The 12523-nt window shown below is 44.4% G+C and overlaps 1 protein-coding gene across 1 annotated transcript in view; it reads right to left on the bottom strand.

Annotated features, from left to right (window-relative positions):
* Positions 1–630: 630 nt before the first annotated feature.
* The window catches only part of kirrel1b (kirre like nephrin family adhesion molecule 1b), a 91955-nt gene continuing 80062 nt past the window's right edge, over positions 631–12523 (bottom strand). The window contains exons 12-15 of the mRNA XM_056293302.1: positions 8745–8852; positions 6403–6530; positions 5539–5616; positions 631–1270 (exon numbers count right to left, since the gene is read on the bottom strand). Coding sequence (XP_056149277.1) covers positions 650–1270; positions 5539–5616; positions 6403–6530; positions 8745–8852 — 935 coding nt within the window. The 3' untranslated portion in view covers positions 631–649. The remainder of the gene's footprint in view (positions 1271–5538; positions 5617–6402; positions 6531–8744; positions 8853–12523) is intronic.

Below are 12523 nucleotides of genomic sequence, written 5' to 3'. Positions count from 1 at the left end.
GGGTCAGAGATTGGAAAGAAAAAATCTGCACTGCATCATACTGTATACTGTAGAGTTGTGTACATGGTATTACTAACTTTAAAATGACCTAATTCTGCAATTTTCACTTATTTACAGGAATGGGAAGGGGAGAGGAGCGAGAGCGATGCAGGAGTCCAAAAGTGGGAAGACGAATGATGGAAGGTAGGGGGGGGTGCCTCTGCCCTCCTTCACACATCTCCTCCTCTTCTTGTCTTAAAAAAAAAACTGGTGCCCTCATTCTCTCTTTGTGTTCCTCTTCTCTGGATTGTGGCATTCTGCCATCTCTGTTGTTTTGCATAACATTTGAACACAATAGAAGGTTTGGCCTGGAGCCTGTGAGTGTCAACCTGTCTGTCGCAAGTGCACGTATTGCTGCAAACTATGCCACTATATCGCTGCTCTGGTACCTTTCATGTTGAGCTCAAGGAGCTGAATTTCATGCACTGGTTGCTATGGGCTGACTCTTGAATGTTCAACTGTGTATGGAAAGGGCAGGAACATCTCAGGGTTGTCAGTGAGTTAAGCGTGTCCATGTTTGTTTGAATGAGTGTGAGTATCAATGCAAAAGCAGTCAAAGTATGTCATTATGTGTATGTATGTGGGGGGGGGGGTTGCGCAAGTGCGTACTTCACACATGAGTCTGCATTCTCTGCGTGTGTCTGTGAGAATAGTCAGAAGGTGGAGATGAATAGGAGAAGCGAGTAGAGCTTCCATATTTTCCGAGCCCTGTTTCAGGGCTTTGCCCAGGGCCTGGCCCTTGCCCTGCCGCTTGTCCCACTCCTTGTCCCGTGGGATACATCTCATAAGCCGGCCCTTCCTCAATAGGCGGGGCAAATCCCATACGGTAGCTTGGGTACTGGGAGGGGTATCCGTAGTTGTCATAGGAAAGTTGAGTCGTGTTGTCTAATAGGCCGCAGTCTCCTGGGTAATCTCCAGGGGACTGAAGCGTGGGATTGGGTGGGCCTTGCTGGCTCTGTGCTGCCCGGGTGAAGGTGTTGAACTGGGCATAGCTGGAATGGGACATCCTGGAAGGGGGGCGTGGGTCGTAGCAGCCTGCCCGGGACCCTGGCACTCCGCTGGGGGGTACAGCACCACTGGCTGCACCCGTTGGTCCGCTGGAGGTGGCACCGGGTTGCCCACTGCTTGGATTCTGGGAGCGAAACTCTCCTTGGTAGTGGATTGCACGGGACTGGGGACGTGCCTCGTCATGGGTGGTGGCCCTGACGTTGTAGTACCCGTTAGTTGGATCCTGGGAGCGCATGGACGACAATTAATTTCTCAGCCATGTATTGCATGCTGCACATTATCACTTGAAACAACATGATGAAAGTGCATTTAAATCACATCAACAGAACACACATTCGATCAAACCATTTTACAATTTGCTAAAATCTCAAATTCCCAGATCTGCCTCATCATCATCAAAAGAGGTTGGTAATACAAGTACAATTAAAAATATACATTTAGATATGGTTCACAGATGATCTAATGAACTACCCCTCCTCTTTCAACTGTTTCTATCTGCAGATGTCTCTCGTTTTTCTTAGACTCACACTGTATTGAGTGTTTTGTCAGTGATTGTTATTTGGGATGCTTTAACTGTGCTCTCTCCCTCATGCCTCTCAGCACATGGAGAGCTGTTTTCTCTCCTACGCCGCTCTATGCTGGATTGTTTTAGTGCATAACCAGATGTGGAAAGAGAAGCAATTCTGTTCTTAGCATTTCAGTAGTTTCCAAGAGCAGCAATATAATCTGTTTCTTAGCGTGCGATAAATGTGGAATGACTTGGAACCGCTGCGCCAATTCATTTTGAAAGAGAACGGCCAATAGGGAAACTCCCACTTTCATGTTTATCAGGGATGTCCTTGGTCAGCCAACCAAGCGTGTAACTTCAGTGACGTTGTTGGTCACCTGATCCAGCGGCCCATTTGTGTTAAACTGATCACTCAGTCTTTCAGTCAGTCAGGGGACATTCACATTTGTAGGGCTGGCCCTCTTGTCCGGTCCAGCCAAAAAGAAGTTATAAATGCAGTTGCAAGAACACTATTTTCCACTCATATCTTTGGGTGTTTGATTTGAAAGAGAACTTAATTCAATTCTAAGTATACCTATTCTAATTATCTGTTAACCCCCCCCTTTCATCTGTTTCTATCTGCAGAAGTCTCTTTTTTTCTAAGACTCACTCTGTATTGACAAGTGAATTCACAAAGAATGGATTGTGTTCACTGATAGCACCATGAATTGCACATCACTTGCAACCACTGTCTGCCCTGTCTCAAGGTCCAATTTACAAAAGATATTGTGCAAATGATATTACAGTGCACACGTGTCCATAAAGTTTTGCATCTGATTGCAATTATCCATGTGGTAAAGTATACGTAAATGGGCAGCCAGCTTGATCAATGAAAAAGCTAACAAAAAAATATTGTTAGCCATCGCAGATGCTTGGTGTGCTTGGTCTGACAGGCGAGCAGTCAGGTGGTCCCATGAGGAAGGTGGTACTGGCCTTTGACCGGCGACAAGGCCAGACAGGGTCCTAGCTGGATTAGGGGGAAAACCCCACTTATCTCATCCAGAGGCGCGGTCTCCTGCTGTGACAACACGATGAGGCTCTTGTAGGCTGCTGCCCTCTTGATAATGCCCGGGAGCTCATGGACAGACAAGGCAGTGGAGGTGGAAAAGGAGACCCCAAGGTCCCCTGGGCATTCATCCAGTGGATCACCACCAAGCTCTGGCTCCTCTGCTGGGGGGGAGGTGAGTCAGGGGGGATCTGCACGTTTATCCGTGGGTGGAGATGACACATGGCTTTTGACTGGCTCACCCAACGGATCCAGCAGGTCCAGGGCTTTGTCCACTGAAAAAGTGTCTTGCACTAGCCATACATCTTCGGGCACAACAGCGAAGGTGTCTGCCCTCTGCTTTTTCTCGGCCTGAGGCAGACGTGCGCAATAGGAGCATAAAGCATGTGGAGTGAGCACTAGGCCAGCATGCTCTGAACCTAGGCAACCCTTGCAACGGCCATGCAATTTGAAACCCATCATGTATCCTGTCTGGCAAACGGAATAACCGGACATCACCACTTTAGATGGTTAGAAGTCATGGTAGTAGATCTCGAAGAATCACTGCTAAATTCCTCTCAATAGTGCTTCCTCAGAAGATGAAGAAAAATGGGAGCCGGTTGTATGGCCTCGATTCAATATACAGACGAGTTGTGGCTGTAAGTGGGGCCCACATTTAGGTGAGTGTGGACTAAAGTTTTTTCAGTGCTGCACAGGACAGCGAGGGATAAACCCATTAGTGATGGTCTTAGAGGGCGAAGCCTATACAAAATAGAACAAAAACATATATTCTCCTGCGAAATATCCACTCAGGAGAATGCCTGGCAGGATTATGCTTTCGCCTGGCTACAATTACTGCTGCCATGATCACTGGAAAGTCTGGACATGACATCCCTTATAAATGAGCTTCAGTTACCACAAACCCTCTGAAGACGCTAATAATTTTCACTCTACTTGTGGCTATTAACGCTGGTGTTTGTGAATTGGACTTTTTTTGCAATGAGGCTCATTTGCATAGAAAGGGGCCAATTTCGCACCAAATGTATGCATATTACCTAATTTAAATATGTGCAAATAGCCCCGGAGCACCAAGACGCTGTTTGCTTGGCAGCTCAGTTAGGGGTGCATTTCACCCTTTGCGGGTGCTTTGAGAATTACATGGTTTCTTTTTGTCTGATTTGTGCAGGTTTAGTGTCCACAAATGCCACGCAATCATTTTGTGAATTTGTCAGTGAGTGTTTTGTCAGAGTGGTTGTTATATGGGGTGCTTTAACTGTGCACTCTCCCTCATGCCTTAGTGCTCGGCCAGACAATCATGAAACTTCAGTGACGTTGGTCACCTAATCCAGTGGCCCAATGGTGTAAAACATGATCGCTCAGTCAGTCACACTGACATGGTCGCTCAGTCAGTCAGTCAGGGACATTTGTATTTGTAGGGCTGACCTACCGGTCAAACCAAAAGTGAAACTGAGAATAGCAGCATCACAAGCAAAGTAGCTAGAACATATGAGTACATATATGGTATATTTATAGTACTTTTCACAAGACACACAATAACAGGCTGAGATTGTTTTGATATACTGAGCAGTTATGTGACTATTATTTACTTGTGGATTGCTGTGTTGGTCGCTGTAGGTGCCGCTGGTGACAACTGTTTGTGCAACACTACGTACGTGAGTGGAACACACACTCTAAGTGAATGATAGATGTAAACACACACACACACGTTTATCTGTGTAACATAACACATAAATATATGTTTATGTGTTATGTTTATCTGTCGTCTTGTTTCACCTCGTTTATTGTAAAGCGACTTTGAGTATTAGAAAAGAGCTATATAAGTTTAATTTTTTTATATATTTATATATATATAAACACATGATGTGAATGACCACAAAGATCATGAGACATTTTGAACCATGGCTGATATAAGCCTGTTTCTCAACAAGGGGAAGAACTCCCTGGGGCTAAGGCTAACTCTAGAAGTTACGTATTAGTACAAAGATACAGAAAAATATTAACGATAATTTGTTTCGGAGAAGTTCAGTGATACAGATGGAAAATTAGCCATGGCTGGTCCAGTTTTGCCCCTTAAGTGAAAACCAGGCTATACAAAAAATAAACCAAATCATACACACACAAAAAATCAGTGCAAAGACTGACTGACAAACAAGCAAGGCAGACCACTAATGTCATGATAGCAGCAGGAAAAAAGACATTACTTAGCCTGTGATCTTTCACACATTGCTTAAAAACAACCAGTGATTATTACTGAATGATGGTATATAGACAGAGAAAACCACATACAGCATGTCTGCAATAGTGACTGCACATCATGGAAGATATGATGGCATAAACTGCATAAAGATGCCTCACTATGTTTCCCAGAAAGTTTTTTCTGTTATTTTGTGAATACTGAAGTAGGCTTGTCATGGTGGCACCATCAGTGTTGCTGCCTTTCAGTATCATTAATAAATGGTATTACCGCCTTCTGCCACCACAGTGGGTTATTGGCCTTCTTTAATGTTCATCATAAATAACTTCGCCACCATGTTAAATCTTGACTCCTAACGTCTGGGAAAATCTTGGCTAAAGTGAAACTGTTCTCATCTCACATGAGCCAAGATTTTCATAGACTTTGTGGGTTGGACACTTTATGTAGTTAGACATTATAAGTAGTATAGCTATACTTTAAATAACTTGCATTTCAATTAATTATTTCAAATTGTAGCACTGTAGGGGACAGCACCAGAACCACTACCAAGATATGTGATTTTCCTTTGTAACAACAAATTCCGGTGACAAAGTTGTTGAGAAAATGTCGCCAATATTGTTCTTGTAATGTGCACAACCATGACAGTCTATTCACCATGAAAAGCCTACGCAGCAGAACACCACGACAGCGACAGCAAAGAGTGTGGTGCCATGCTCCAGCATCGCCAGACTCTTTGTTTCTCACCTTGAGTTCGTACTCTTCTCGGGTCTCCATGGTGTCGCTCCTCACTTCCTGTTTCAGGTCCATGTCATCTTTGAATGGCTGGGTGGAGGGAGAGAGGGAAACAGAGGGCAAAAACTAAACCATCAAACAACGGAACACACAGACGGAAAGAGGGAGGGTGAGAAAGCAAAGGAGAAGGAAGGGAGGGAGGAAAGAGGAAAACAGAGTTTCAGGTTTGTTTCATCTGCAGAGACACAAAGGATGATAACGGTTAGTTTTCTTGGACATTGTGCTGGAGGAGATTTGACCCACTTCCGGGGGGATTGACTGCTCTCAATAATAGCGCAGCCTCTTGGAAATGATTGTCCAGCACTTTGAGGGTTGTGTCTTCAAAACTTCCCATCATGCCATCAGTTGCGTTTGTGCAAATGTGTGTTTATGTCCGTGTGCTTCCTTAGTGCTTTCTGTGTGTGTATGAGTGAAAATGTCTTGACAGACAGCCATGCATGACATTCTGTGTCTAATTATTTTATGTGTATGAGTGTGTGTGTGTGTGTGTGTGTGTGTGTGTGTGTGCGCATGTGTGCACACCTGTTTGTCTTGTCTTCTTGTGCAGGTTGGGCTACAGTTGGTTTCAGTGTGTGTGTGTGTATATGTGTGTGATCTCATTTGTCTGTGTGTTTTCATGCTACTGGATGTGTGTATGTGTGTTGGCCAACCCACACGTGTTTATGTAGCAACTCACATGTATGTGCATACGCACACATACGAGTACTCGTTTGCTGCCACGCAGCCCCTCGGGTCCGTGTATGTCAACATTTAAGGCCAGTGACACACAATGCCTTTCTCCATGGCCACAGGTGACACGGATGGATGTCTACTCACGGAGTACATGGCCTTGACCATACGGGTTGCCGTGGAGATGTTGGCCGCCTCTTCCTCCAGGCTGTGGGTCTCCTTGTTGACCGTCTCCACCTTGATGTCTGGTTTACCCAGTGTGACCCCTCGGCGACCTAGAAGACAAGGTGCAGCCTCTGGTCACAGTCGTTGTTAATATCTCTGCCGATCTGGGGAGGGCTGCAGACTACCAGATGCCTCCTCCGATACATGTGGAGTCGCCAGCGGCTTCTTTTCACCTGACAGTGGAGTTTCGCTAGGGGGACGTAGCATGTGGGAGGATCACACTATTCCCCTCCAGTTCCCCCTGAACAGGCACCCCAACCGACCAGAGGAGGCGCTAGTGCAGCGACCAGGACACATGCCCACATCTAGCTTTCCACCCACAGACACAGCCAATTGTGTCTGTAGGGATGCACGACCAAGCTAGAGGTAACACGGGGATTCGAACCGGCGATCCCTGTGTTGGAAGGCAACGGAATAGACCGCCATGCCACCCAGACACCCGAGTCTTTGTTAATATTTTGGCAAATTATTGATCCATTCAGCAGTGTGGGAGAGAATCTGCTCCGCTCTGTAGTGCTCGGTTTCATCTGTATTTTTTCCGTTTTGCCTCCATTCTGCTCTGCTCTGTTTTGTTCTGGTCTGATAAATTCTTCTCCTTTTTTCTTTTCCATTTTTTTGTGCCGTTCCATTGAAAGAACATATTACCACCAATAATTTGTGTGCAGTGTGTTCTCTATTGTCTGGTCCAGAATAAAAAAGATCAGTACTTGTATGCACAAACTCTCTCACAGCCAGAGACCAGAAAAGTATGATTTGAACTTTCCATACCAGCAGGTATCAAGCACCACCCTGGATAAAGGAAAGAGAGATTGGTTAATTGAAGCCACAGAAAGTTCATTTGTTTTTCTTTTTTTTGTTTCTTTTTGTTTTTTTTGGAGTTTTCCCCTTTTTTTCTCCCCAATTGTACTTCGCCAATTACCCCACTCTTCTGAGCTGTTGTGTTTGTCACTGCTTCTCCGATACATGTGGAGTCACCAGCCGCTTCTTTTCACCTGACAGTGAGGAGTTTCCCCAGGAGGATGTAGCATATGTGAGAATCACGCTATTCCCCCCAGTTCCCCCTAACCCCTGAACAGGGACCCCGACTGACCAGAGGAGGTCACATACCCACATCCAGCTTCTCACCTGCAGACACGGCCAATTGTATCTGTAGGGATGCCCGACCAAGACGGAGGTAACACAGGGATTTGAACCAGTGATCCCCGAGTTGGTAGGCAATGGAATTGACCACTACACTAACCGGAAGCCCACGATTTTATGTTTTAAAGCTTTATAATGCAGAGCTTTATTTTCCAATAATGTTATTGCTTCTGGTTCAGAAAAATGTTTTCTGAAAATCCCATTGTTAACTTTCATCCACTCCCATTTCAACCATTGCCTTGAAAAAAAAACAAAAACCCTGTGTTGAACCATGTAACGACAGCACATGTTCAGATCTTAGTTCCCTGGTCTCTGACTTTACGGAGTAGTGGTTATGTACTCAGAAATACTCCTTGGAACGCCCTTAGCTATAAGTGTATAGGAACTCATAAATTAAGCTGTGTTTATCTTGCGGTTATTACTGCTTGGTATTCCCTGGGCTATTCTATTATACATCCCGGTGTCTGTGTGAGTCGCCATATAATAGCCTATACAATTCTATGTGGGTAGACTCAAAAGAGAAACCCACAGTAGGTGTTTTAAGGCAGTTTGCCATATTACATAAATATTCATTAATCTCATTTGAATAAAAAGCTATGTAGCTGGCAATATGTTTCACTCTAACGTGTAATGGCAGAATGACAGATAGGGGGGTTAGGGGATGAAAGAGAGACTGATAGACAGATACACACGTACACACACACAAAGAATACACACAAAATACAAACATACATATGTAGACTGATAGAAATGTACTATACCCAAACATAAACACACAGAAACACAAACACACACTCAGACTTGAACACACGTACACATTTATAATCATTCAAGCATATTGTCACAAAACACACATGTATATACACACACGAACACATAGGAAATTGGATATACACTATTACATGTGCAAATACACACATAATGCACATATATATTTATAAACTAACGCAAACACACACACACACATGCACATTTATGCAAACAAGTTTTCATTCACACACACACACACACACACACACACACACACACGCTTATCCAAAAAAATATTTTACTGATACACTTGTGTACATTCAAACACACACACACATCAATATAGTAGCAGAATAGTAAGCCTGTGTACTCACTGCCTTTGCGTTGGCGATAGAGGAAGAAGGCCAGTGTCAGCAGCAACATAAGGAGGAGAACTGAGGATCCCACTGTGCCACCGGCTATAATTCCCACAGGAATAATCTCTGAAACAAACACACACCCAGAGGGTTGGAGGTTGAGAGAAGACCGGGGGCTCATTGTTACTGAAACCTGGACGGTTGTTGTGTTGTTAAACAGCTGTAAATCTCTTTGAGGCCTTACCCTTATTCTGTTTTGCACTGTTGTATTATAAACCCTTTGGGCTGGTAACACAGATAAGGAATTAGATTCAAACGTGAATTAAACACACAACAGAATCCTTATTCTGGGTTTTATCGATGTAGTTGTGTCAGCGCTGGACATGCGAAAATGTCCCCTTCAAAGGTCTTTACTCCCCTCGGGGCTGTAGTTTATATTGAATTGTAAAATTAATTGAAATTTATAGTTATCATTGAAAGTATAATTAAACTACTTGTAATGTCCTTGATGTTTTAGAAATGATAAAACGCAGTAGGAGGCTGGCTTCCCTGATGGGGTCTTTTCATCTCTCCTACCCCCCATTAAAGTCTCATTAAGATTATAATCTCTTTTCCAAGAGTGACCTGGCCAAGAGAGCCGCATAAACATTGTTACAATAAACATAAACAATACAAACCGACAAATACAACTGTCACACACTACAAACAAATGAACACAATATCCAGTTAATATGCAATACAAGGTCAAGGACAAAAACCCAGTTATGATGCATAGACAAGTACACATTTCCAGAACGATTTCAGCAAACGGTTCAGGAGCAATCACATTGACCAAGAGTACTATTTTCTCGATCCTTTAAAATGGACTTAAATTCCCCCGTAGTAATCAGCTCGGACAATTTCAGGTCCTCCTGTACATTATTATTATCCCAGGAAGAAGGAGCAGCATATTTAAAAGACCAACATCTGGAGAATATCGTGAGAGTGCAGGCTATATTGGTTTTGGTTTTTACACATGTATGTACACAGATAAGGAGGAAGCAGCCCAAGGAGAGATTTAGATATAAAAGCCAACCAATGGGAAAGTCTGCATACATACAGAGACGGCCACTCAGCAGCAGCACACAGAGTACAGTGGTTCAGTATGAGATTGGCACAGCCAGTAATAAAACGTAAAGCACAATGGTGTACAGCCCTGAACACCAACAAGCAGCCCTCGGGCTAGGTCCGGCCCGCCAGACCCAAATGTCTGGCCCATGTTGCCCCACTGGCACTAACGCACCTGTCATAACATGTGAAATAATGTGCTTGTTGCTGTACTTTATTTTGACCTCACCCCATACTGTACACTTGACCTATGCCTTAGAGCCACGTAGACATAAGACATACTCCGCGCTCTCTGCGGTCCTTGACTAGACAGAGCCACTCACCAGCGAAGTCACAGATAATCAATAACTGCCCTAAACCAAGAACATGGCCTGCACAAAAAAGCAGAAAGTCAAGCAGGAAAACCATCAGTTCAAATGCCACTGTGTGACTAATAACGGTTCTCGACTAATGAATGCAAGAAAAAAAAAATAGAAAAGAGACTTAACTGCTCAAAAGTCTTTCTTCAAGAATGGAGTGAAATTCAGTGAATATGCAACACAAGCTAGCTGTAAGTGGCAGCTCACCAAATTGCCAAGTGCAGTAAACCATTCACTGATGGCGATTTTATAAAAGACTGCCTCACACAAGTGGCTGATATCGTATGGCTGGTGCAGAAGACTAAATTACAAGACGTGTGTGTCCGGGTAGTGTCGTGGTCTATTCTGTTGCCTACCAACTCAGGGATCGCCGGTTCAAATCCCTGTGTTACCTCCGGTTTGGTCGGGCGTCCCTACAGACATGATTGGCTGTGTCTGTGGGTGGGAAGCCGGATGTGGGTATGTGTCCTGGTCGCTGCACTAACGCCTCCTCTGGGCAGTCAGGGCGCCTGTTCGGGGGGGGGGGGACTGGGGGGAATTTTACGATCCTCCACCCACTACGTCCCTCTGGCGAAACTCCTCACTGTCAGGTGAAAAGAAGCAGCTGGCGACTCCACATTTATCAGAGGAGGCATGTGGTAGTCTGCAGCCCTCCCCGGACTGGCAGAAGGGGTAGAGCAATGACCGGGACGGCTTGGAAGAGTGGGGTAATTGGCTAAGTACAATTGGGGGGAAAACCCCCCCTCCCAAAAAGAAAGTACGGTATGATAAGTTTGCCAAATGACACAGTAACAGTGTCAAGGATCTGTCAAATGGCCTCAAAGGACAATAAAGAGAACACAAAGAAGCCGGGCAAGATGGCATTTTCCATTGCATTGGAAGAGCAAAGACGGTTGAAATATAGCACAGTTACCGATTTTCATTCAGACCGTAATGGAGGATTTTAAAATAAGCAAGGAAAAACTCAGCATGGAGAGTCTAAAATAGAGCAAGGCGGAGTGACATGGTGTATGTCGCGCTCGAGTCACATGATTTGTAGTTGTCGTCCTTGGTCGGTGTCAAAACAGATGGTGCACCTACTATCACTGGGACTGAGGTGGGTGCTGTTTTGCTGCTCTGTGACAAAGTGTCCAAAGACAGAGGTGTGAACATAATCCACCACCACTGTATAATTCATCAGGAAGCCCTTGCTGCCCATACAATCGAAATGGGACATGTCACGGACAATGTTGTCAGGGCAGTTATTTTATCAGGTCCAGAGGTCCGGACCACTTCCGATTTAAATTGTTTTCGAAGCAACCTGAGGCTGAATTTGGTGACGTCTACCTCACAGGTGTCTGGTGGTTAAGCAGAGGTGCCACTTTCAAATTTTTTTTGCATTTGAGGAAGGAGATTGCAAAATCCATGCACACAAAAGGAAAAGAGATATTACAGCTAAGTGACACTAAACAACTTTGTGACCTAGCACTCCTAGTCGACGTGACCACTTTGCTCATTGGTCTCAGTGTGAAGCTGCAGGGTCATGGGAAACTCATTTCCGTTCTGTTTGACAGCACCAAGTTTTTCGAAAGAAAACTTAAAACTGTTGCAGCGACAATTGAAAGATGGGAATCTAGCCCATTTCCCAACCTGCTAAATGCTCATGGGAACATTTTCCATCACCCGCCCTCAGACGAGAAAAAAAAAAAAACAAGCTAATGGAGAACCTGTAGGATGATTCTGTCGCCTCTTCTCCAACTTCAGGCACAACAAAAACTCAAGATCCTTTCAATCACATCCCTGCAGCAGCAGCAGCAGCAGCAGGACTTTGAGCTCATCGACCTGCAGGCGAGCTCAGAGGTAAGAGCAGCCTCGTCGAGTTCTACACGGGACTTTCATCAGACTTACCCTGCAGTCTGTCAGCATGCCATTCGGACGGCCTCTCTGTGTAGAAGCACATACACATGAGAAAATCTTCTCCACGAGGGCCATCACCAGATCCGAGCTGAGATCCAGACTGACAGATGCCCACTTACAACACAACAAATCTCACACAAGATGAGGGAAGGTATACGTATGTTGATCCAAAAATGAAAATTATAATCAAGAGCATGGTGAGCACTTCCGATGTGTTTTTGATTAGCTGTTTATTCTTTTTTCTCCATGTAGGATATGCTGTGATGAGTTATTTATTGCTGTTACATGGAGCAAGTTGCCTAGGTGCTGATGAAAATTTATACTTCATTTGCTTGATAGGCAGGTCTGGATGTTTAATAAATAATTATGTAATAATAATTGAAAAAAATGGTTTGGGATGAAATGTAGTTTTCATAAATGCATTTTTTTTTCTCT

The sequence above is a fragment of the Lampris incognitus genome, chromosome 14, assembly GCF_029633865.1.
Source record: "Lampris incognitus isolate fLamInc1 chromosome 14, fLamInc1.hap2, whole genome shotgun sequence".
Classification (NCBI taxonomy): Eukaryota; Metazoa; Chordata; class Actinopteri; order Lampriformes; family Lampridae; genus Lampris; species Lampris incognitus.
The sequence above is the reverse complement of the archived record's forward strand: the minus strand, read 5'-3'. Positions and strand labels throughout refer to the sequence as shown.